A 23617-nucleotide genomic window follows, 5' to 3' on the forward strand; every position below is an offset into this window, starting at 1 on the left:
GCTGAAAGTGTTAGAAGAATGCTTTACATCTGTCACTGGCAGCATTTCCTACCGAACTTGTTTCCACTCAAGCCTAGATAGAACACATTAAAATAGAAAATAAGACAACACCAGACAACACCATATTTTAAATTGTGTAGTCTAACCTCTTTATTCGGAGTTTAAATCACTTAAAATGTTTTATTATGCTCATATTTATAAAGAGAGCATTCTGTCCATTGCACAGGTTTTCACTATTGTCAGACCTAAACATTTTTATCACACTAAACTGCTGCTTTCATAAGACATCTACTAATCAAACATTGTATTTAATATTTATACACTCAAATGTATGAGTGTTTGCTGTATAATTATCATGCTTTCAAGATTTTACTCTTAAATGTGATTTTAAGCTTCATTTCCTGAAAATGACTTGTGATTTGTGTATTAAAACCACATACAGGAGTAATATCGGTATGTGTTGGCTTCTATACAAGGTTTAGTTGAAATAGGTTGTCGATACTTGAAAAAGAGTCTCTGCTATCTGCCAAGGGAGGTATGTTTTTGCACCAAATTCTGTTTTTAAAAGACAGTTCTTTTTAATTATTTTTTATTTTGTTGTGCGGATTTCTGAGCTTACTATATATTCTTTAACTTTTCTCCACTTAAAAAATGTTCTGAGTATATGGTGTTGGCTGAAGAAAAACTTGGTCTCGTTGAGTCTGCGTGTGCTTCAGTGACTATGCAAATATAAGGAGATGCAGATAGAGACAAATTTAGTCTAGGTAGATGTTTATCAATTTAATTTTAATGATTTTTTTTTTCTGTGTACCAGTAAGTAAATGTTAATGATCTTTTGACTCTGAATGTAGAATGCCATCTTTTCTCCGGGTTTTAGTCTTTAGGGAAGCTAAATGATGGTTCAGATCTATTTTATTTACTCAAGTAATGTTTTTTTTTCTTATCTTGATATCAGAATATTTAGTGTTTACTGCCTCTGTTTGCTTCAAGAACTTTTTTTGCTTCTGTCTCTTGGAATTGAGCTAAAATGTTGTATGAGGGAGTCCAGTATCTTTCCCATTGCTGCAGCTTCTTCTCTAGACTGTACAGCACTTGCTTTCTTTTCTTCCCTAAAACAGTTGTTGTCCTCAAGTAACTTTCTGAACTCAGTTTTCAGGGCTGGGAGGAGACCCTTTTCTGTAGCATTGCATCATTTGCAAGAGTGATAAATTTTGCCTAAAGGGGGAAAAAAAAAAAACAACCTTTCTTGGATGAAACTTTCTCTACTCTGCTCTGGTGAGACCTCACCTGAAGTACTGTGTCCTGATATGGGGCCCTCAGTAAAGGAAGTACATGGATCTCTTAGAGTGCATCCAGAGGGCAACAACACCTTCCCTGTGAGGACAGACTGAGAGACCTGAGGCTGTGTGGCCCAAGGAAGAGAAGGCTTAGAGAGACCAGAGAGCAGCCTCTCAGTATCGAAAGGGAGGGCTGTAAGAAAGAAGGGGACAGACTCTTTAGTGGGGTCTGTAGGACAAGGGTAATGATCTCAAAATAAAAGAGGGGAGATTGAGACTGGATATAAGGAAAAAGTTGTTTTTTTTTTTTTTTATTACAGTGAGAGTCATGAGACTGGTATGGGTTGCCCAAAGAGGTGGTAGAAGCCCCATCCCTGAAGACACCCAAGGTCAGGCTGGCAGCCTAACTGAGCTGTAGATGCCCGTGCTCATTGCAGGGGAGCTGGACTAAATGACCCTTAAGGGTCTCTTCCAAGTGGAGGGAAAAAAAAAATCAATCCTACAATAAAACCTAGTCCTGTTTATTCCCATTCCTTTTCTGCATGGCTGTTTGGTGAACCAGATTATGGAAATGACTTGACTCATCCCAACTCATTTCCTTCTGTGGTTGAAAGACCATGGAAGCAGATGGGAATGCAGGAAGAGGACTGAAAGCAATCTGCAACTGAACTAGCTTACGTTACTGAGGAATAGTGGTGCCAGTAGTCATAGAGTTATGCCTTTGGTATCCTAAATAACGTTTTCCCTGCCTCCCTCCTTTCCCAGTCTGGTAGTCCCAACTTATTTGGTGAGAGGTAACCATTTAAGGTGTCTTCATGGAAATAACACAAAGTCCAGAACAGAAGCAAAGGCAAGCTTTGTCCAGGTGAATTTGTTGTTTGGGAGGAGGGCTGTTGGTGGCTTTGTTTTGTTTTGTGTGCTTTTTTGTTGTTGTTTGTTTTTTACTTGACAACTCAAATGGAGCATTTGTTCTGAAGGAAATGCCAGATATGCTGAAAGGCTAAAGAGAATTCTCCAGCTACAGTGCTAGCTCCTAAATGTAACACGTTTAAACATATCCTGAGATCTTGATAGGATTTTCCGTCATTCTTCTTGTCAGGAAATTTAATGTGAGGAGCAGGCTTCAGAGGAGACCTGCAACGGTTTTGCTATACTGTCAATGCATATTTGCTGTTTATTTGTTAACTTCAGCTACCCATTTTTAGAATTAATGTTTTTTTATTCTGTTGCAACAAAATTGTCTTCACAAATTTGTTTAAATGACTTCTTCCTCTCATTGATATTCGTTAGTACTATTCAGTTTGCCCTAATATTCTTCCCCTTCTCATTAGCAAAGCAATTCCTAATTCAGTTTTCTTTTGGTGGCAAATAAAATGTCTTAAGGCTGAAGCATAGAGCAGCTATATGACCCTCCCTAGCAGGATGTACCACTTACCTGTAACTGGTGAAAAGATACTAAATTTAATGAATGAAGTGAAAGCTTTGTAAAGATTGAAGTTCTCCAACTCCAAGAATTTAGAGGATTGGCCTTAAACCATTACAGAAATTCTGCAAATGAATCTCTAGCTTTTCAAGCCATGTTTATGAATGAAATAGAAAATCACACTGTAATTGAGGTAACATTACTACTTTGCTTTGTTGTTACAGTACAGTGGTTGTGTACCTTCATACCTACCCACTTCAGTCTTTGCAGGGAAGTCACAACAAACAGAAGCAGCATTTGACCATTACAGCAAAGATGCAAGTAGAGAGGAGGAATGGCAGCTGCCTTGCAAAGATGAGGTTACCAGATAAACTGCAATTTTAAATATAGTTTTTGCTTCATCATATTGAGACTTGTCACTATAGAACAGTCTAATTTCACTTGAGATATGAAAATGAAACAGAATTTAACTGTAAAATTCTACATATGAAAATATTGCTGAAATATTTAGCTATTCTTTCCTCCTTCATCTATCAAGATCTTGCAGAGCACTTTCTGGTTGGGTTCAATCTTGGCTTTGGTTTTAAATCTAGTCTTGTTACAAGGCTCCCTGGGGTAGTCTTTCTTTTAGAAGACTAAAGTTTAAAATCTAAGGTATACCCAAGGAATATATGAATATAGAAACTGTCATTTTTGAAATTATATCTACTGTGCTTTTGTCTAGACAGGAAGAATGTATGATCTGAATCTCTGCAGTCTTGGAGAAGAGGCTTAAAAGTGCATCAGAAGTTTATGTATTCCACAAATGGCACCTAAAAGCAAGATCAGCTACATTTATATCACACGTTATGTTTGGCTATTTTTAATTTGGAGAAAAAGTTTGCAGTTTTAGTTTGCTTCATTTTTTTATTGTGAAAGGATTTTGTTTAGTATTTAAGTTAATCCTCCTTGATGTTGGAGGAATTTACTGTCTTTAGTGAATGGAGAACTAATTCTCTCCAACTCCGTAATTACTTTCTAAAACACTTGGATACAGTCTAGTTATTTTTACTTCCCTACTCCCCCTGCAAAAAACTCCATACAACAGCCACCCACTTTCACCCTCCTATTAAAAATACATATATAAAAAAAACACAACACAAAAAACACCCACTTGATATGTTTTAGTAAGCAATATTTCTAGACTGTTTTTGTTCAGGCTTTTGTATTGGTTTTGTATCTTTCTTGAACATCCATGAGGTGCTACTTTAAGTCAGGTCCATTCAGCAGTAAATCTAATTGATTCCTTCATGTATCACGAGGAAATATTCTTCTCTTACCTATCCCAATTAGTCTTTTCCCTTCATCCAATTCAGTAATATTCAGTATAGCTCTAACTTACATTTGGCAGTGTATTACTGTAGCTTGCTACAATTTTTCCAGCCAGCTGTGTGTGTGCCTGATGATTTTTCCTCAAAAACTTCATTAGCAAATTATATAACTGAAAGGCATCTTTTGTTTTTGGATGTACTCCTCTATCATAAGGTAGGAAAATGTTGTAGATCAAATAATTTGAATGCCAAAAAAGGTGACATGCTGGTGCAAATAGTGTTTGGGGAGCAGTGCAGATTTGGGGGTAGTACAGCTGCATTGTCTGTGTCGCTGGATGTCACTCCCAGATGCACGGTATCCAAGAGACAAAATGGGCCTTCAAGTAACTCTCTGTAAAAACACATCTTCAAATCTCCTGTGATAAAGAGGAGGTTTCTTACGGTCTTCTTACAGATACCCAAAGTAATGTAAGTAAAAAGTGTAAAAATAACTATGCTATTTTTTTTTTTTTTGTATTTCTGGCTTTGTGCAGCAAAATTTTTCTGTGACTGTGTCCTGGTTCTTACTGCTGCAACACTTCCATTCTACTGAGCTTACATAGTTCTGCTATGTCCAAGTTTACCAGCGAGTTAAGCTGAAGTGTAGGTTTGTTTATGTGCAAGAAACACTCAAATGAGCTTGGAGTGTGCGTTCTTCAGTTCCCAAATGCCCCGTGTATGGCTTTGTCCGTGACAAACCCATGCCAGCAACCAGCCATAAGGCACTTCATTGGAGCGTGCGTAGGGCTTTCTACTTGCAAGCTGCTGCTAAAAACAAGTCAAAGACCCATCTCACTGGGAGCAGCTTTTCGTATGGCTTTTGAAATGTAAAGATGTAGAAGACGGTGCTCGCAGTTGGCCTCCTGCGTGGCAATTCTTGGCAGCCTTGTTGAAAGAAACGTTAAACTTTTTCGGTTTTGTTATTATCATTATACAGCAAACAAGGCATGCGCTGCTTTAACAGACGTTAGTGAACGCGAGCAGCGGGCCACAGCCGCGTGCGACGCCGGCCGCCGGCGCAGCCCTTTGCCCCGTGCCGCCCGCCCTGCTCCCTGAGCCCGGCCGCTGGGGGGCGCGCCGCCTGCCGCCCGGCCGCCTCCCATTCGCGGCTCGCCCGGTGTCATTTTAAGTTGCGGCCCTCAGCCAATGGGGCTCCTCCAGCCCGCTGACATCACCCAGCAGCCAGTTCCCTCCAGCTGCAGAGCGCTTCAGTTTCTGTCTTTTTTTAAACTAAAATGGAGGCCGGTTTCTTGCCTTAAGGAATACGCTGCCTTGCCCGGCGGAGCCTAGATGTTGACATGTAACAGAGCCGGCAGCAGGATGGTGGTTGACGCAGCCAATTCCAACGGGCCCTTCCAGCCCGTGGCCCTTTTGCACATCAGAGGTGAGTCGTGGCGGATCGCGACCCCCCGGCCGGCTCCGGGGCGGTGCGGCTCCTGCGGGAGCCCTTTGTAGCCGGGCAGCCGGCTCCGAGCTCCGCACGGAGGCTGGGCACGCACGCAGGCATCGCACGCACGGCTAAAAGCAGGTTTTGCTGCTTTCTGCTGCAACTCTCCCATCCCCCTTTCAGCAAGCGCTGATGTCAAAGGATGTGAAGTCACTACCCCAGAAAGGTAGCGGGGGAGGGGGAGGGAAGAGCCAAGTTATCCATATACAGTTCCTATAGAATAGGGACAAACGGTGGGTGTGCTTCAGGGCTGCTGTGTGTGCGTTGCTTGGTTGGAATGCTTTTCAGATGCACTGCAGCATGTGGAAGAATTGGTCTTGTTGGGGGGCAGGGAGAGAGATATGACATACATTAGGGAAATATCCTTTATGCATTCATAAGGCATTTCTTAGAAGAGAAGCAGCTCAGCCCTAACAAGCGAGCACTTATGTTGGCTCATGCTGTGCTGGATGTTAAATCGCTGCACAGGATACGTCCTCCTGGGTTTATAAAATTGCTGCTTTGGAAATGTACATGTTGTGTAGTTCCTAGAGAAAATGTATTTTGATAGGAAGCTTCTGCATAATATTGTGTCTTTTCTGTTTTTGCGGTTAGTGAAATTTTGTATTGCTGTGATTCTATGACTTCTTTTTGTTTTTTAAGTGGCTAAAACCAGCTTCTTAACCAATCAAAGCATTTATTATTTAACATCTTCCTCAAGTTGGCTTTGTTTTTAGAACTTTTTATGAAAACAGAACATCTATTAGATGAGATCACACATTGAACAATGGCACTTATCTGGAAGAAACAAAGCTGATGCTGCTTGTGATTACCTTTAGCTTCGCAGCTTACTCAGGCACAGGGTAGCTGTTGGTACTGAAAATAATTAGTTTTTTATGAGTATTCCATATGCTGAAAATATTTTCCTTTGGAAGTTTAATTTTTAAACAAACAAACAACGGTCAGGAGCCTGCTCCTCTAAACAGTGGTAGTTGTCAGCATATGTGGGGAGAAATCATGATGTCTTTTTACTTGTGAGAGACCCTTATCCTCTGTCTAAAGTGAGATTGAATGCATTCTAGAAGACTCTAATTTTGGTCTGTTAGTGGGGGGAAATGTGGTAGAATTCCTTTGAGTTAGAATAAGGGCTTTGCTTGTTGTCAAGGGATATAATTGTGTCTGCCTGAGCTGTAGCTTTTCGTTCTGCACAAATCACCTTAATTTAATCATACCTTTTGGAAGGGTAGAAGCTCCATCTTTTAAAGGCGCAAATCTGTTTTAGGAAAAAAAAATGTTTGAAGCAGAACTGTGAAATATTATAATGCTGAACCTTAGCAATCCTTTGTCTTGGTATGGAAAAAGGTTCACACTGGTGAATCTGCTATCCCTTTTGTTGCTCGGATCAAATACGTAATTGTGAAAGTGTATTTTAAGAAGCTTCTGAAATTTCCTAAATGCAACATTTTTGGTATGCGTGATAATACGCTAGTAAGGTTGAGGTTAAGGATTTTGTTATGTTTGTGTTTTTTTGTTGGTTTTGTTTTATTTAATGAGTGAAGAGTCAACTTTCTTTTAAGCAATTAAGAAAGTACTATGAGATAATTTAGCATTTTTCAAAAGGCAGGAAATTAGGTGAGTGTCTGCTATTATAGCCCAGAGGAATTTCTTTGGAGATCATGGGGAGCAGGGAGGGGAATGCATCTCTTCCATCCATACACACCTTACTTCATTCTTTTGTGAAGCTCATACTGATAGCTGCTCTGATGTAAGCAATACTGATTTGCCTCCCAAATGAAGACTAACAGAACAGTACTATATATAATTAGTAATTAAAATGAACTGATAACACTGAAGCCTAATGACAAAGATTTACTGTTTGCCCCAATCCGTGCTGTTGTTACAGTTGTCCTTTTACATCACCTGTTGCAGTATAGGATTGATTTCCTAGTAGAATTACTTCCCTTTGCAGTGTAAAGGTCAGGCCTAGTCCTTCACTCTGGAGCTGTTGTTCAGGTCAGGCCCTTGGCCTTGCCATTGCTTCATCCAGGTTACAGCTTTATCTTTGGTGTGTACCTCATCTCTCTGGATCCTGATATGTTGACTACCTGGCTTGAAGTCACTGTGGACTTGTTTGGCAAGCACTGACCTGTTGGCTGACCCTGATGGCTGTTACTAGATCTGTTCTCCTTTCCTGGTTTGGTACTATGAGGCTCTGCCCTTTGTCACAGTCGGGCTGCTGGCAGTTGCCTGAGACCAGTGTGTGGAAATCAGACCTGCAGAATATGACTTTGGACCTATTGTGGAAAACACCAAACACTGGGAGAGTACAGCCACAGAGTGAATGCACGTGGCACACAGCCCTCGGTCTCTTATTTGCTTATGCTGAAAGCACTGGCTCAGGAGGGGTGGTAAGCCCTTTGGTCTTTCCACCTGCAGCAGGCTTTCCAGTTGCGCTGTTGCTGCATTGATTGTTCTAGAGTACAAAGAATAGCACATGATGGTCAGCTGAACTGCTCATTATTGGTGCTCATGATGAGCTTAGCTCATCTTGGAACAAGCTAAAGCTAAGAAAATCACCATTTCATATAGAGCAGCTGTCATGAGTATGGAATAACTGCTGTGTTTCGTGATCCTGGGTAGAAGCTTGTGTACAAAGAGAAGCAAGTAAAAATGGAGTAGATAAAGCAGCTGGTCTGTGTATGTTTTGCCAGGAGATGACATAAGGACAGCAGAGAAAAGGTGCAAGAGGAAAGCAAAGCAGGGTGGTATTTTCAAGATGCTGCTTTCTCCTTATGGAGACCTTCTGGCAGCTGAAGCCCTAGGGTGATGGGAGTGCACTCAGAGCCTTGTTCCAGGTAACTGAGATGAGGCCTGGGGCAAGGAATTGGGCCTTCATCTCAGTGCTTTAAGCAAAGAAAGCAGCTGTGAAAGCAGTGTAGATTAGGGCAAACAGTTAACATTTGTCACTAGCCTTCAGAGTTACCAGTTCATATTTACTGCTGAGCAGTCTTGCTGAAAGCTGTAGATTGCAATGTACAGATTGCACTCAATAAATAAGGGATCTTGGTTCTTTCTGTAGGCGGATCATAGATGTTTGTTCATTTGAGAGGGGCACATATTTTTTCATTAGAAATACAGTTGACTGCTGTAAGAAAACTATCTTAACATTGATAGTGAAAGCCCTAATGCTTTTACAAATTTAAGATATGGACAGATATTTGAACAAAATATTGGCAAAAATCTGATCTCCACTGGCAGAATTATTAGCAGAGCATAGCAGTTGCCTTAGTGGCCTAGTTGCTGACTGCTGCAGTTGGTAATGTTGTCTATTCACGCTTTTTCAAAATAATTTTCAAGATATTTTGCAAGACGTGATGAAAGTTGTGTGGGAAGGAGGATGTGTACGCCCTGATCCTGTCAGCTTGCACTGAGGCTTCCTGTAGGCCATCACCTGTTTCAGATATCCTGTCATCCATTCTCCTCTGCTTTCCAGGGGAACAAAACATTTTGAATTTTTGATGGGCTCAGATTTATTTAATTTCATTCAGATTTATAAAAAGTGCAGTAATTAACTTTGCTTGTTCTTTAATGTGCTCCTTTTAATCTTGAACAAGGGATAATGGAAGGTAGTTTATATTCCATCTTCACGTAATGCTTGTCTACAGCATATAACCAAAGATATAAGTGGTAACATTATTTTAATGCAAACATCTGAGGATTTGGATGGGAATTTGCATTCCTGTAAAAGCCCAATGAAAACTACTGGTTCAGTTTGGTATTAACACAGTGTCGAGCACCTGTTGGTGCTTTCCTTAAATTTGGACCACCTTAGGGCAACCAAGAGCACTCTACCTATTGATAGGTGCATTTCTACTTTGTATTTTAGTATTTCAATATAGAAGGTCAAGTTCCCTTGACAGTGAGTTGAAACAACTCCTAAGTGAGCTGCATAATGCATTTGAACATGTGATATGCATTTTTTTTTTAAAGGAGAACAGCACATTTATTTCATTTAAACAAACAAAAAAAGGTTATGTCTCTTTTTCCTGAAAAAATAATTGGCCTGTAGCTATTTGTCTATCAATACTTCCTGAAATATCGTGAGGGCTTTTACTTCTCAGGAGTTGTTTCTGAGCCTAAAAAAAAAAATCAATTTAGTAATGAATTAAATAGAAGTAGAGGCCAAAGCTCACACTTCAGCAGTAATGCAGGGTAAATTCAGCATGAAGAGCAGCAGCCATTAATCTCGCAATGTACAAAAGCAGGCTGAGAGAACTGGGTTTGCTGGCCTGAGGAAGGAAGGGCTGAGTGGTGATATTTTCTTCAGCTGTCAGGAGGAGAGGGGATGAGGAAGCAGAGCCAAGCACTTCTCAGGGATGCACAGTGCTTGAGTAAAGGTGACAAATGCAAGCTGCAACATGAGAGATTGCCATTGAATACAAAAAGAGAACTTTTTCACCATGAAAGCATTTAAGCTTGAGAACAAGACTGCAAAAGGGAGTGTGGAATCTCTGCTTAAAACGAGACTGGACAATGTGAACAGTTCCATCTGTGTTTCACAGTGCTTTGAGGGGAGATATTAGCCAAGTGGGAATGAGGATGCTACTTCTGGTGAAAATTATGTGATGCTGTAATTCTTTGTTGCAGGTAGGACAAAAAATGATTGGCCTTACTGTTACTTTAAAATTGATTTTATATCTGTGTGTGTGTGTGTGTATAATGTATGTTTTCAAATTCAAAGAACAGTATTTCCCTTTGGTTATTAAAGCAGATTCCTTAATGTGTTTGATGCCAGTGTACCTATTGGTACTTTTACATCTGTAGTAACTCAATTTTGTGTGCTGCTTTCACAAGAACTATTATGCTGTTTTATGATTCTCACTGTTTTTGCGAAGTACTAAAGATAGGGTAGCTGGAACTACTTGTACGATTAAAAATAGCACACAAAACCACTGTTTTGTTTCTTAATGCTCTGTTAGCTGCTCAGTGGCAGTCTAAAAGCTATGTGGCAGGTATGTGTTTTTAGAGAACGTGGATAACTAAAATATCTTTTGAGTAAGCTAGAACTCGTAAACATAACATACACAGTCAGCTTTAACTGTTTTGAGTTATGTATGTTTGTTTAAATATTAATACTCTTTAAGCCTTCAACACATTTCTATTTAGTACGCATTTAGGATACAATGAGTCTTTATTGTCAGAGTAAAATCTTAGGGAGGGAAGGTGCACAGATTAGTGCCTCTTAATCATTTTTGACAGAGATGCTTCCGTCACATAAATGAACCATTGTGATTATTTTAGTGAATTTAAAATGCACTGACAACTACTTCTGAAACTACAGGTATGTTTTAGTTAGTGGAAATATTTGAAGGCCTTTGGCACAGCCATCTTTCTTTCCTCACCTGCTAATCCAGTTAATGGGACTTCCCATGTTTGGCACTTATTTTCTGTCCTTTTCATGGGTTATGAATATTTTTGGCTTTGGATCTCAGCTGAGGGAGCCAACTACAGTTGGATAATCTCAAGGTTTGAGCATAGGCAACTTGTTTTGGCTGATAGCCATTCCTTCTCATTGAGCCACCCACTCTGATGTTGAGCCTCACTCCTGGAGTTCATAGTCATCCTTCTCACTAAAAGTTTCCTGCATCCTCATAGCATGTTTTTGGCCAGTACTGCTCCCTAACATTGTGTAACCAGTGGTACACTGAAACTCACATACCATTCTTTTTGAAAAGTGTTGCTCTGAAAGAGAACAAGTAGCAGTTCTGTTCTTAACAGGCTTAGGTCTCATATCTATAAGATATTGAAATGCATACTGTGAGTTTCATTGGTTAGTATTAGGTAATTATCCAAGGACTGTTAGTGTTTTGCCTCTTATAATGGTTTTAGGAAGGCATCCAGACATAGCCATTGTGCATAGCAGACATAGACTGATGTGGTGGTTTTTTAAACTGCTGTTTCCTGAAGGAACTCATGGGAAGCATTTTTGATACTTGACCAAGAGCAGATCTAAAGGAGATTTGTTATTTATCATTCCTGCTGGGTTTAGCATGATGACATGCTTATTAACTCTTCACTTTGCACCCGTGGATATATTTTATCTTGTTGTTGCTCTTTCTCTGTATATTCTATATTTCTATCACTGCTGCTGCACTTATTTTCTTTTCTAGTCTTCGTCTAAATCTTTGTGTATGAAGTGCGTGTGTATAAACTAAGCTGCTGGAAACAATGAGAATGTCAAGTGTTCATGCTGCATTTAAAACCTCTCAGAGTACAACTGTATATATTAAAAAAAAAAAGCCTTTAGAGGGGGCTCTCTGTACTAAAAATTCCATTAAATTAGAGGAACAGTCATCTGATATTTTAGTTGCATTTATTGAGTCACGGTGTAATTTGTACTCCCATCAAAGGAAGCAAAATTATATCAGTGTAAGTACATACTGTTTTCACTTCTTATTCAGGCATCAAAATTCTTGTTTGGCAATTTTCACTTCAACATGAAAATTCAATGCGATCACTTCGGAAAAAAATGTCCCTATTTCTGTTCAAATCTTTTAATAATAATTTTCACTTCTGTTAAGTCAGCTAAATCCCTGTAACTACTGCTGGTTACTGAAACAGTACTTGAAACCAGTATATAGGTCTAGTGGGCACCAGCAACGTTTAAGATACAGGAATACTTATATCTGTGCAGATAAGATGTTCCTCTCGTGGTAGTGGCTTTTGCATTTGAACCTTTATGCCTGACCTATGCGACCTGTACCGGTGCAATTACAGTGTTGTCTGTGCTTGGCTGCTGCCCACACTCTGGTCTTTAAAGGCCACACAATGGAGTTAAAGGATGTCCTGAATGTGTGGTGCTTTAAACCCAAATCTGCCTCTGTGCATACAGGTTGTGCAACAGCATTTCTACTCTCTGCCAATTAAGATTTTTTTTTAATGCAGTTAAAATTAGAGGGTGGGGGCTGAGTGAACCATTATCAAAGGTGGAAGTGACAGTTTTGTCAGGCTTCAGTGCTTCAATTTTCATAATTGCTCTTGTTACTGATAGGTGTCTGAATCTTACGAAGTAAATATTTTCTTTGTAAGTTAAAGATGAACTATGAAACCTAGAAGATGTTAAAAGCTAACTAAAAAATTACTTGTTTTTTACTTTTTTTAGTTGATTATAGCAGTCTACTCAGAAACACTTTCTATTTTGAGTAATTTTATGGAAGTTCTTTAATGTATTTTTAAATTCAAGCCACCAAATATGTATTTTCACACAGAACCAAATTTCTGCTGTTCTATTTAAAGTGAAGGAACGTAAATGTCAGTGCTGTTTCAGAGGTTTCCTAGGTTCATTCACATACTGGAATGAAAATTGGCAAAATGATCAGAGCTTGAACTTCCATAAATAGATTAAGGAAGGTGTGTTATCTGCACTTTGAGTGAAATAGGGAACTGTAGTTAGCCTTTAGACAAGAACCAATTTCTTCCTAGGTCACTTTCTTTTGCCTCTACTTCACGTGTAATCTTCTATAGAAACTATCTTAAAATCCAAAATCTGATGCACAGGATCTGTTTTGTTGTTTTTTTTTTTGGGGGGGGGGGGAGGAAGGTGAGGTTTGTGTGCTGTTATTTATGTGCATGATATAAATATTTTGGTTTTATTCCTTTCCCAGTAGAAAATTAAGGTCTTGCTGACCTTTCAATCAGAGTAAACACAAGGCTGAAAGCATCTTTTTGGAAATGAATGTATTTGTCAATGTACACAAGGAAATTATGAAATGATGCCATATTATATAGTAGTGATTGTTTTGAATTGAGTTAAATGGAAAATTCTTAAGCACCCATTACCAACAAAATGTGCAGGTGTATTATGTCTTCAATATGTCTGTCTTAAAACATGGTAATGTTGAAACCATGTATTTTGGTACATTTTCAAATGGACATAATTGACTTTCTCTTACATAAGTCAAAACTTCTTTTCCTAAATCATGAATTTTAGTTCCCAGCAGGGATCTGCTAGTAACTGTTGTTAGTATTTGAAGTAATTGTCGTTGGCTGTTGACACGGCAAGGAGTGGCTGCTAAGCAGGTTACTGACCTAGTTAGTTCTAAGGTTACTTTCCAAAACATTGCTGCTATCACACTTGGCTGTTTCTTTTACCTAAGGTGCATCACACAAGGTTCCTAAACATGAAGCTAAAAAAGTGTTGCTTATACCAATAATAGAAAAGCTCATGAGCTGAACAGCAGATTTTTTAAGGAGCATGCTCAGTATCCGTTGAAAGGTCCTTCAGAATCTCTGTTTGCATGCAGATTCAGTTACCTTCACTGTTACAACCCTTCCTATGGATAGACTTTTCAAAAAGACTTGCATTTTCCACATCCTATTTCTGATTTTGAAAATAATGAAGAGTTTGGAAAGCTCATTTAGACTTTTTACCGAGGAAGTTATGGGTGTGTTTGATTAATGTAAAAATAAATGTCAGCTTACGACAAAGTGGCAAATCATGCAGCTGTGTTTATGTTACAACTTACTAAACTTCTTGCATGAAGTTACATTGCTCTGAAATGTGGAACTCTTTAAGTTTGGCCATATAGAAAAACAGACCTTGGTCATGCTTTCTTATCTATTATGTCATCTCTTTCTAAGCCAACATGTAACCCAGCATTCTTCAGTGAAATCTTATTCTATCTGTTAGTACTTATTCTGAATTCCATCATTAAATTTATATATTTTATCGTTCAGAAGTGCCTAATAGAAGACAAGCAGTAATCCAGGGTTTAGCAAGTAGAACAGTGAGAAGGAGAAGCAGGCTGATAGGATGTTTAGGAAGTAGCCTAGGTATTTCGTATTTTGTGGTTGGTTGTGCATTGTGTTAAAATAATGTAACTTAAATCTTGGCAGTAGTTCTTCATTTTTTCAGAGAGTTCTCATATATAAAACTCTATAATTAATACAGTTGTTGCATAATAAATCTGTTTCTGCAAAACTTCAGACTATTATACTACAGAAGATGGACACAAAGTTAGTTGCATCTTGTAAGTACACGTAAGAGCTAGGAAATAGAGGATTTTCCCATATGTTACGAGTAAGTGCTTTGTGTTTAAAGTGGGTGTTACTGTGTGAGTGCCCCAAAGCTCTGACAGCTCTTTATCTCTTTGGTTTCCTTCTTCCCTTGTTAAGACAAAGATTTTTTTCTTTTTTTCTTTTTCCCTTCCTCTGTCTGTTTGATTTTACTTGCTGTCATTTTTCTCCCTAATTTTCAGGTGGATTTTTTATTTCATTAGCTCAAACCCCTTTCTGCTTGTTACACTTGTCATTTCCTGTATAAGCATTCCCGTTTTTTTTCTCTTCATGTTACATTGCCTTTCAAGTATTTATGCACTTGTGAATTCTTCTCTATAATTTTAATATGTTTTAATCTAGGCTAAAAATGCTTATTTCAGTTAGCTTTGAAGTACACATCTGTTCTCAAGGTGCTTTTTTGTTTTTTAATTTTGTGAGATTTCAAAAAGAATGGTGGATTTGAGATAACATTCTTTTTAAAGCAGGCCTTTAGAGGCAGGATGATTTTGTTCCACTTCTGAAAAAGTCGTTGCATAGTGAGGTGTGGAGCTTATTTGCTGTTTATCCATTGAGAAACATCGGTCATTTTCTCATCAATACTTACCGTGTGCACCTGTAAAAAAAAAATGTTGCTGGAAGTCATTCAGAGTCCCAGATTGTTTAATATTTAAAATTGTGCCAGACAGCATAGAATGATAGCAGGTTTTTTCTACTTGATTACAAGTTAAAGTACTTAATCTCCCATTTAAAATCTTTGCCAGTGAAATGCTATTACATAAAGTTTCTCTATCATCCAAACCACAGTTCAGTCTCATTGTTACTGCTGCCACCAGCAACTGCCTTCAGCTCTGGACTCCCCAAAGACTGCAGCTTTCACAGTGGATTAGTGCTGTGAAGCACCTGTTCTGAGCTTTGCTGACACTGCTTGTGCTTCTCAGGACTTTCTGGCTCTCTTAAGCTTATTAAGCCATGATGGTTTGTGGGTTTTTTTTTGTTTTTGGGGGGGGGGAGGGAGGGAGGGAAGGATTTGTTGTTAGTAGTCTGATAGCTTGTTTAATTCTAGCAGTCTTTAGTGTACTTTTTTCCCCACTAAATAGAAGACTGTATTCTTTCAAATAAGGAAAATCACACAGTCCAGTGAGAAGCCTTTCATTTGTGTAAAGAGATTTCTTTATTTAGAAACACAAAACTTAAATTACTCTTTACTTAATGACTTCAGGCATCTTTCACAGAATCACAGAATGGCCAGGGTTGGAAGGGACCTTAAGGATCATGAATCTCCAAGCCCCCTGCCACATGCAGGGCCACCAACCTCCTCATTTAATGCTAGACCAGGCTGCCCAGGGCCCCATCCAGTCTGGCCTTGAACACCTCCAGGGACGGGGCATCCACAACCTCTCTGGGCAGCCTGTTCCAGCACCTCACCACTCTCTAAAGAACTTCTCTCTGATATCCAGCCTAAATCTTCCCTCCCTCAACTTAAAACCATTTCCCCTCGTCCTGCAGTTATCTACCATTTCAAAGAGTTGATTCCCCTCCTCTTTTTAGGCTCCCTTTAGGTACTGAAAGGCTGCAGTGAGGTCACCCAGCAGCCTTCTTTTCTCCTGGCTGAACAAGCCCAGCTCCCTCAGCCTGTCCTCATAGGGGAGGTGCTCCAGTCCCCTGATCATCTTTGTGGCCCTCCTCTGGACCCTCTCCAACAGCTCCCTGCCTTTCTTGTACTGGGAGCTCCAGACCTGGATGCAGTATTCCAGATGGGGCCTCACAAGAGCAGAGTAGAGAGGGATGATCACCTCCCTGTCCCTGCTGGCCACCCCTCTTCTGATGGAGCCCAGGATACCATTTGCCTTCTGAGCCACAAGGGCACACTGCTGGCTCCTACCTCCTTCATCCAGTGATCCAATTCAAGGGATCCAATCTTTCTCCTCCTACCTGCTTCATCCAGTGTTGTTCTATGAGATTAAGACTAGTTTCAGACACAAATTGTCAGAGATGGAATCACTTTTTAAGTGGACTGTGTTTGATCCAGATAGCAGATCAGCATAGAAGCAAAGCCAGTGCTATTCCTTTACTGGAAAAATAAAGCTGGATTTTCTCTACCAGTCAGGATTTTAACCAAACTAAAATAAAAATACATTTGAACATCCAGAAGTTTGAACTACTTGAAAATGAAATGCAGCTTGCTTTTGAATTGTAGCTAGAAAATGTGCCACATGTATGTTATTTCAAGCATTGTTTTTAAATTTTAAATGTAGAAAAATACTTATATTTTGGGTGTCAATTTTGTTCAATTGCATTATGGAATGTGGAACAGCAGTAGTTAGGCGCAGTGCAGTTCCAAAGATGGAAACCAGTTACACATTTCTGTTACTTGGAGATCAGCCAGAAGGTATTGATGGCAGCAGCTCAGTTCCTTGAAGGCAGAGAGGAGTGGAAATAGCCTCTGCTTACAGCTGCTTCTCATTTCTCTCCTGGAATGCTCCTGAGAACTGTGATGCTGCATAGAGGCAGCTGACCCACAGCAGGTCATGCTTGTGAAGTTTCAGGCTGCTGCATGAGCATTAGTTCAGATGGAATGCATCCATCTGTTGGTCTCAGCTCACCTTCTCATTGGCCTAGAACAAAACAACAGTATTAGCTATTCAGACTATCAAAGTGGTTTATTGTTTTCCTTGCAGAAGCTGTGAGTGGCTGTAATTTTAATTATTGAGCAGGAGTTGCTGGAGAATGATGGGCTTTGTTGTTCTGGGTCAGGCTGAATGTTCATCCAACCTTCAACATCCTGTTTCTGACAGGAAATGTGTTCTTGGAAAAAAAAAGGAAAAAAACTTGAAAACTTCTCAGTAGGAATGTACACAAGTATAATATATGGTAATTGCAGTAGGACCTCAAACTTGACAGAAGGAGTTGTAATAAGACTCGACTGCAGTTCTGTTATGACACTTAATGTACCTTTTATGTTCAGTAGTGAGATAGAAGTTTGTTCGTTTTCTGTGCCTCTTACTATTTTTCTATGTATGTCATGCTCCCTTGAATTTAATACAAGTACTGTGTTTTAGCTTGAGTGTTCCTGTGGCTTTGATTACTGTGGTCATTTTTGTCTTCTTTCAAAACAAAACAAACAAAAAAAAACCCCAATATTTCTATAGGATCAGTAGAGTTCCATATAAAGCATTTTGCTGTTGATATTTTGTGTGTTTTTGCAATCCACTGTGTGCATCATAATAACTTGCTTGTTTCAAGGAATCTGCAGCAGAACTCTCGCTCCCAGGGCTGCTAGTTAATGTATGAAACATATTGCATATTATATGTAATTATAGTAATTTCTTGCATTCCTTGAGTGTATTTTGAAAGGCTGCTAGAAGTAATAGCATTAATTAAACTTTCCATGCATGAACTGGAAAATTTCCTCCCAAACCCCTTATTTCTATTATCACCTATTAAGATAAAACACTGTTATCTAGGGGAGTTACATCTCTTAGTGTTAATTAGTTCTGTCATGTTTTCAGGAAAATCTGCTGAAGAAAATCAAAGAGAACTGTAATGAGTATGACAAGTAATAGAAATGCAGAGAAAGTTGTGTAATCTGAAGAAGTATTCCTTGATTGAGACTTGAACAGTAATTTAATCATTTCAAAATCAGGTAGATACTTTAAATTGAACTTGATCAAATGTTAGACAGGCTTTTGTCATCTTGCCATTTTTCTGTGATTCTTTTTTAAGATTTGATCGCTAGTTCTGGAAAAAAATGATAATTCTATTAAAGCTGTGTTCATTTTCTCATGTTCTGCAATCCCTCTGCCTGCATGTCTAGCAACTTCCATTTCCTTTACTCTGCATGTTGAATGCTGCTTATTCTTTGAACAAAGTGCTGTCATGGTAATATTAGCTGAAATGTCTGTGGAAAAAATGGTTGTGGCAAGATAGCAAACTCCTCACATTGAAGCACAGCAGTGCAGATTGCAAAGCTCTACTAACACTGCTAATGCTGCTTGCTTTTCTAAATGACATCCAATTTAAATGATGCTGATACTTGCTTTTGATTGCTGGAAGGGGCTGCATCGTGTTAACAGTATGCTTTGTGGTATGTGCTGGAGAGCACCCTAATTTACAGTTAAATGTCACTTCTCCATATCATTTAAAAGCTGTAGCCCTTCAGTAGATTTGAAGGCACGTTTGATAAGATTTCCCATCTACCTGCAAGCAGGAGTTGGCGAGAACTTCTGCTCTACACATTTGTCCTAAGGAAGCAGTTACTTTCAGCAGGCGCTTTTTAGAAGTCTCTTTTTTTCTATGGCTGGTACCTCTGCTGAGCCTTCACAAACAAGTGAAAGTGCTCATACAAGGAAAAGGATTTGTATCTCCTGTATGTATTTTTCTGTAAATTATCAGTGTTTCTTGTCTTCTGCTTTCAAATGATGATGTGAGTTCTGCTGGCCACAGATTGTTTTGTGGTAGCAATTGTGTGACTCTGTTTTGGCTATTGTCTATACTAGCAAACAGCTGTTCTGTGTGACTTACCCTGTCTTGCCTTAGAGCCTCCATTCAGGAACTGTTAAATACTGACATAGGAAAATGAGCTTCTGTGAAAAGGGGCAATCATGGACACGCAGTAATGGCACAAAATACGAAACTGAAAATGTGATTTTTTTTTTTTTGTCTGAATAAAAAAAAAAGTTTTGCAGAGAACAGTCCATTCTCTGCTGTCTTACAGTTCATAAATGTCGTGCAATATTGCATGCATGTCTGGGCTCTTAGAAACCTAACTTCAATATTGGTTTCCATTTTGCTTTTTCTAATTCTCCTTTAAGATAGGCAGAGTTTGTTGTTTCCTGAAATTGAGAAAATCAGGACTTGTTAGCACACAGTGATGTTTTAATTCTTTTAATTCTGTGCTACCTCTTAAGAAGTCATCTCTTCTGATGGAGTTGTAACTTATAGCCTTCTGGCTGCAGAATGGTGTCACAGACCAGCTGAGAAGCAGTCAGGGATGAGGGAGGACAGTTACCAGTGGGAACATTTGACATTAATTCATTTACTGTGGTTTTGCAATAATTGTTGCTGAAGAAATACCTGGAGCTTCCAAGGAGTTTGTTTTCATTCATAGAACTCTGTTTAAATTTTGGCTTTCATGGTTGATTGTCTGTGCTCTGCCAAGACTCTTGGTAACTGTCCTGACAGCTGAGCACCTTGCCTCTGAGTGTGATACTGGAGTAGTCAGTCTGATATGTAAAAGTCAATGCCAATTGTACAGTGAAAGGAAGATATTTTATACTCATCAGCGAGTTTGTCTGGCAAGGCCACAGTCTGAGGTGGTGTTGAGCATTTTAAACAGAGTAGATAAATCAGAATCGATACCATTAAATATAGAGAGGCAGAGCCTGCCTGTCTGTAGTCTGGGTAAGTCAATGCAGCAATTACCCAGGGACTGAAATGAGGGAAGACCTGAAATACCTGAACAAGGGAAGAAGACTGATCCTTAGGAATCTGAGGCTTATCTTGTGATCCTAATACTAGTTTCTGGGGATACCTTTTGTGATGTGTTAGAAGTTATCTCACAAGAAGAGTAATGGGATAAATAATGCCGATTTTAGCGTGAAACTTGCCATTGCAGTATTTGTGTACATCTGGTGTCGGGAATTGCTGGAAATCAAGATCATTCTTATGGTTTGCATTGCTTTATGATTCTGAAAAATTATGTTCCCATTATATTAGCAGACCAGAAACAGTATTTAATAAACTATGGTTACTGGTAAGGGTGGATGATATCAGGGTTATAAGTGGAAACAAAATTTCTAAGTACTGAACGTAAGTGATACAAACTGCAAATGTGGAGTGGCGGAGTGAATAGCACAGAATGTCGATTTTGGAATAATCATGAGGAATAGCTTTTGTATAGCCACAGCCTTCCCAGCCTTTGAGGAGTGCTCAAAGAGCTGCTTGGTTCTAAAATAAATAAATAAATAAAGTAAAATAAAAATTACCTCATAACGCTCCCATCACATATTGTCTGCTAACCTGAACAGCTAAAATTTGGAGGTTATCAACTACTTGAAGTGGAAACTGACACAAATCACCAGGCAGTGAACTGAAAGCATGTGTCCCTGGCACATGGCTTCAGATTAAAGACTTCTTCAGAATTCTTTTTCTAGTACACACACATTCTCTACACAAAAATTATGGACTAATCATGATGGTTTCTTGGTCACCTTCAGTAATCGTTATTATACTGAAATCATCATTTCAAACCTTAAAACTAGGGACGGTCTCAACTTGACAGCAAATACTCCAGATGAGCACCATGAGAGATTTGAGGTCAAAGACATTTGAAAGCTATGGAAGAGCACATGTGAGGGTAGAGGGACATGACAAACAACTGTTTACAAGTAGAACTGAAATACTTAAAATATTTTAGCCAATTCAAAGTAAGTAGTGAGATAGGTGGCTTGCCTTCTGGGAGTATTTCTTGACCCACTTAGTTGTCAGTCTTTTGTCTCAGAGATGAGTGGTAATTACAGCTTTAATGTTTCCTCTCCTTTCAGGTGATTGTAATTGTGTGTCTGTTCCTTCTAAGATTGTGGTCTCTGGTTAGGCTCTGGATTTTTTGTGTAGTGCAGCATAGTGAAATCATGTTGCTATGCTTCAGGCCAAATCACTTTCTATTTTACAGTTAATTTGGAAAAGGTAACTTCTCTAACTGCTCTGTGTCTTGTTTGCAAATTCAAGTCATACAGGCTACTCCATTAAATATTCTTCCCAGGAGGAAATATTCATTAGTGTAGTTTTTAATCTAAATAGACTAAAACATATATATTAAGATGCAGTTTGTGTGGCTTAAAGTACCTTAAAGTCATTTGCTGTGCTTTACAGAGGTTCTATTTTGTATGTTAGGAAGTTGTTGACCTCTTATCACCTTCATTCTAATTCTTGAGCTCTTTGCTATCTGACACTGAAGTCTGTAACCAGTAATGGCTTATGTACCCTGACTTTTTGTTGTTGTTCTGTATGTTCTTTGGTGCTGTTTCCCTACGGATTTTCTCACCTGGTTTGTTGGAGTTTCTTTGGAGTTCTTCAGAGCAATTTAGTGTATGTAGCTAAAAAAAAAAAAAAAAAAAAAAAATTTTAGACCAGTACATCATAAGGGCTTATTATAGCAAAAGTACTTTTGAAAGCAACTTCTTTTGAGAAGGAAGAGGCCACTCTAGCTTGCTGTCTTAAGGATAAGTTTGTCGAGTGTTTAAAGCAGAGCTGCTCATTGCAGTACCTGATCATTTGGACTGCAGGCGTTGATCAGACAGTCAGACATTCAGTTCATTAGTTTGCATGTGTGTGTGGACAGTGTGTGTTTATGTTCAGTAGTACTGCTTGAAATCCATTGTTTGACGAGGGCTTATTTCACTTGTGTTTAAGAAAGTCTTTGCATTCTACGCTAAGGGAAAAGAAAGGCCATCAGCTGGAATAAGCAGAAGTAGGCAATCTAGTTTTATTTTGCCTTTCGTCATGCTATTTATGACTCAGCAATTTATATCCAACAATAATTAAAAACAAGAAATTGTCATGCAAAAACATAAAATGTGTTATGCTGCTAATTTAAGCAGGATTTCTGTCTTAAACTTGTTGCCGTGGTTATTTGACCATTTTAATTGGATCTGGATTTTTGCTTCTGTCAAAATATAATACTGTTTTCTTTACATCTCACCAGTTACTTAAATATTCCTTAATTACTGAAGGTTAATGTCCAGATTCCCCAAAGCATTTGCTGTATGTACTGAACCATAATGTCATGTATTGATGATTTAATTACTCGTGGGACTACTTAGGCAAACAGGCGCTTGCAATATTTTGTAGCACAAGTAAAAATTGGAAGGTAAAAACTTGAACTTGAGAGAATCAAGATATCCTTGTCAAATAGTAAAAATACCACCGCACAAAAGCACTGTGTGAAGTCAAGGCAATCTTTGTCTCAAAAGGTTAAAAGTAAATTAGCGTAAGAGAGTTACAGACAGGGAAACGGAGCTACCAAAAGAGTACAAATATTCTCTTTGTCTGGGTTGGTTGGTTGTTTTGTTTCTGGGTATCTTGAGGCCAGTCTCTGTTGCATTCAGTATCTATGAAGTATGTTGAATAGGTATTGCAGAAAAGAGGAATTTAATAAAGTAGATATGCGCACACTTGAGAAGAGGCAGTTTAAATGTGAGGAACAGTAAAATAAAACAACTGCAGAAGTGTTCAGAAATATAAATACATGGAACGGCTTCACAGGTCAAAGATACTCCAGAAAAGAAGAAGGGGGGAGGAGGGGTTGGAAGTTGGACAAAAAGAAGTAAATGCTTTCAAGACTGGAGTCTTGACAGGAAGACAGAGGAGTAGAAATGTTACTGTTCCTATTAGTTAATGCATTTTGTTAACAGTTGCACCTGAATAATGATAAACAGTGTCAAACCAACTGGTTACTCACTTTGATTTGAAACTTATGGCTTGTTATTTTTTTTGTATCTTATATTCAACTTGGTAAGAGCTGACAATGTTATTTCCTTGAATGTTTTTTGAGTATATCAACTCCTGGCTTATGTTTGGTGATCTGTTATCTTAAAAGACCAGTGTTCAATCATATAGTCATTAAGGTTAGAAAAGACCTCATCTAATTAGAACATCTTATCCAACTGACCACTTATCACCAATATTGCCCACTAAACCATGTCTCTCAATACAACATCTAAATGTTTTTTGAACACCCTCCAGAATGGTGATTCCACCACGTCCCTGAGCAGCCTGTTCTCGTGCCTGACCGCTCTTCTGGAGAAGCAGTTTTTCCTAATGTTTGATCTGAGCCTCTCCTGGTACAACTTGAGGCTACACTCTCTAGTTCTATTGCTAGATACACAGGGGAAGAGGCCAAGGCCCACCTCACCATAACCTTTTTTTGGGTAGTTTTAGAAGGCAATAAGGTCTCCCCAGAGCCTCCTCTCCTCAAGACTAAACAAGCCCACTTCTCTCAGCTGCTCCTCATAAGGCCTATGCTCCAGACCCCTCACAGCTTCATTGCCCTTCTCTGGATCTGCTCTAGAGCCTCAATATCTTCAGT

At 39.0% G+C, this 23617-nt stretch overlaps 1 protein-coding gene across 2 annotated transcripts in view; it reads left to right on the forward strand.

The window, feature by feature from the left end:
- The window catches only part of PPP2R5C (protein phosphatase 2 regulatory subunit B'gamma), a 75195-nt gene that overhangs the window by 21884 nt on the left and 29694 nt on the right, over positions 1–23617 (forward strand). The window contains exon 2 of one of the 2 annotated variants that reach the window (XM_031592990.2): positions 5310–5433. The exons of the other annotated variant lie outside the window; for it this stretch is intronic. Within the exon in view, the coding sequence (XP_031448850.1) occupies positions 5340–5433 (94 nt within the window). The 5' untranslated portion in view covers positions 5310–5339. The remainder of the gene's footprint in view (positions 1–5309; positions 5434–23617) is intronic. 2 annotated transcript variants of the gene reach the window in all.

The sequence above is a fragment of the Phasianus colchicus genome, chromosome 5 (genome assembly GCF_987193195.1).
Source record: "Phasianus colchicus chromosome 5, bPhaCol1.hap1.1, whole genome shotgun sequence".
NCBI lineage: Eukaryota > Metazoa > Chordata > Aves > Galliformes > Phasianidae > Phasianus > Phasianus colchicus.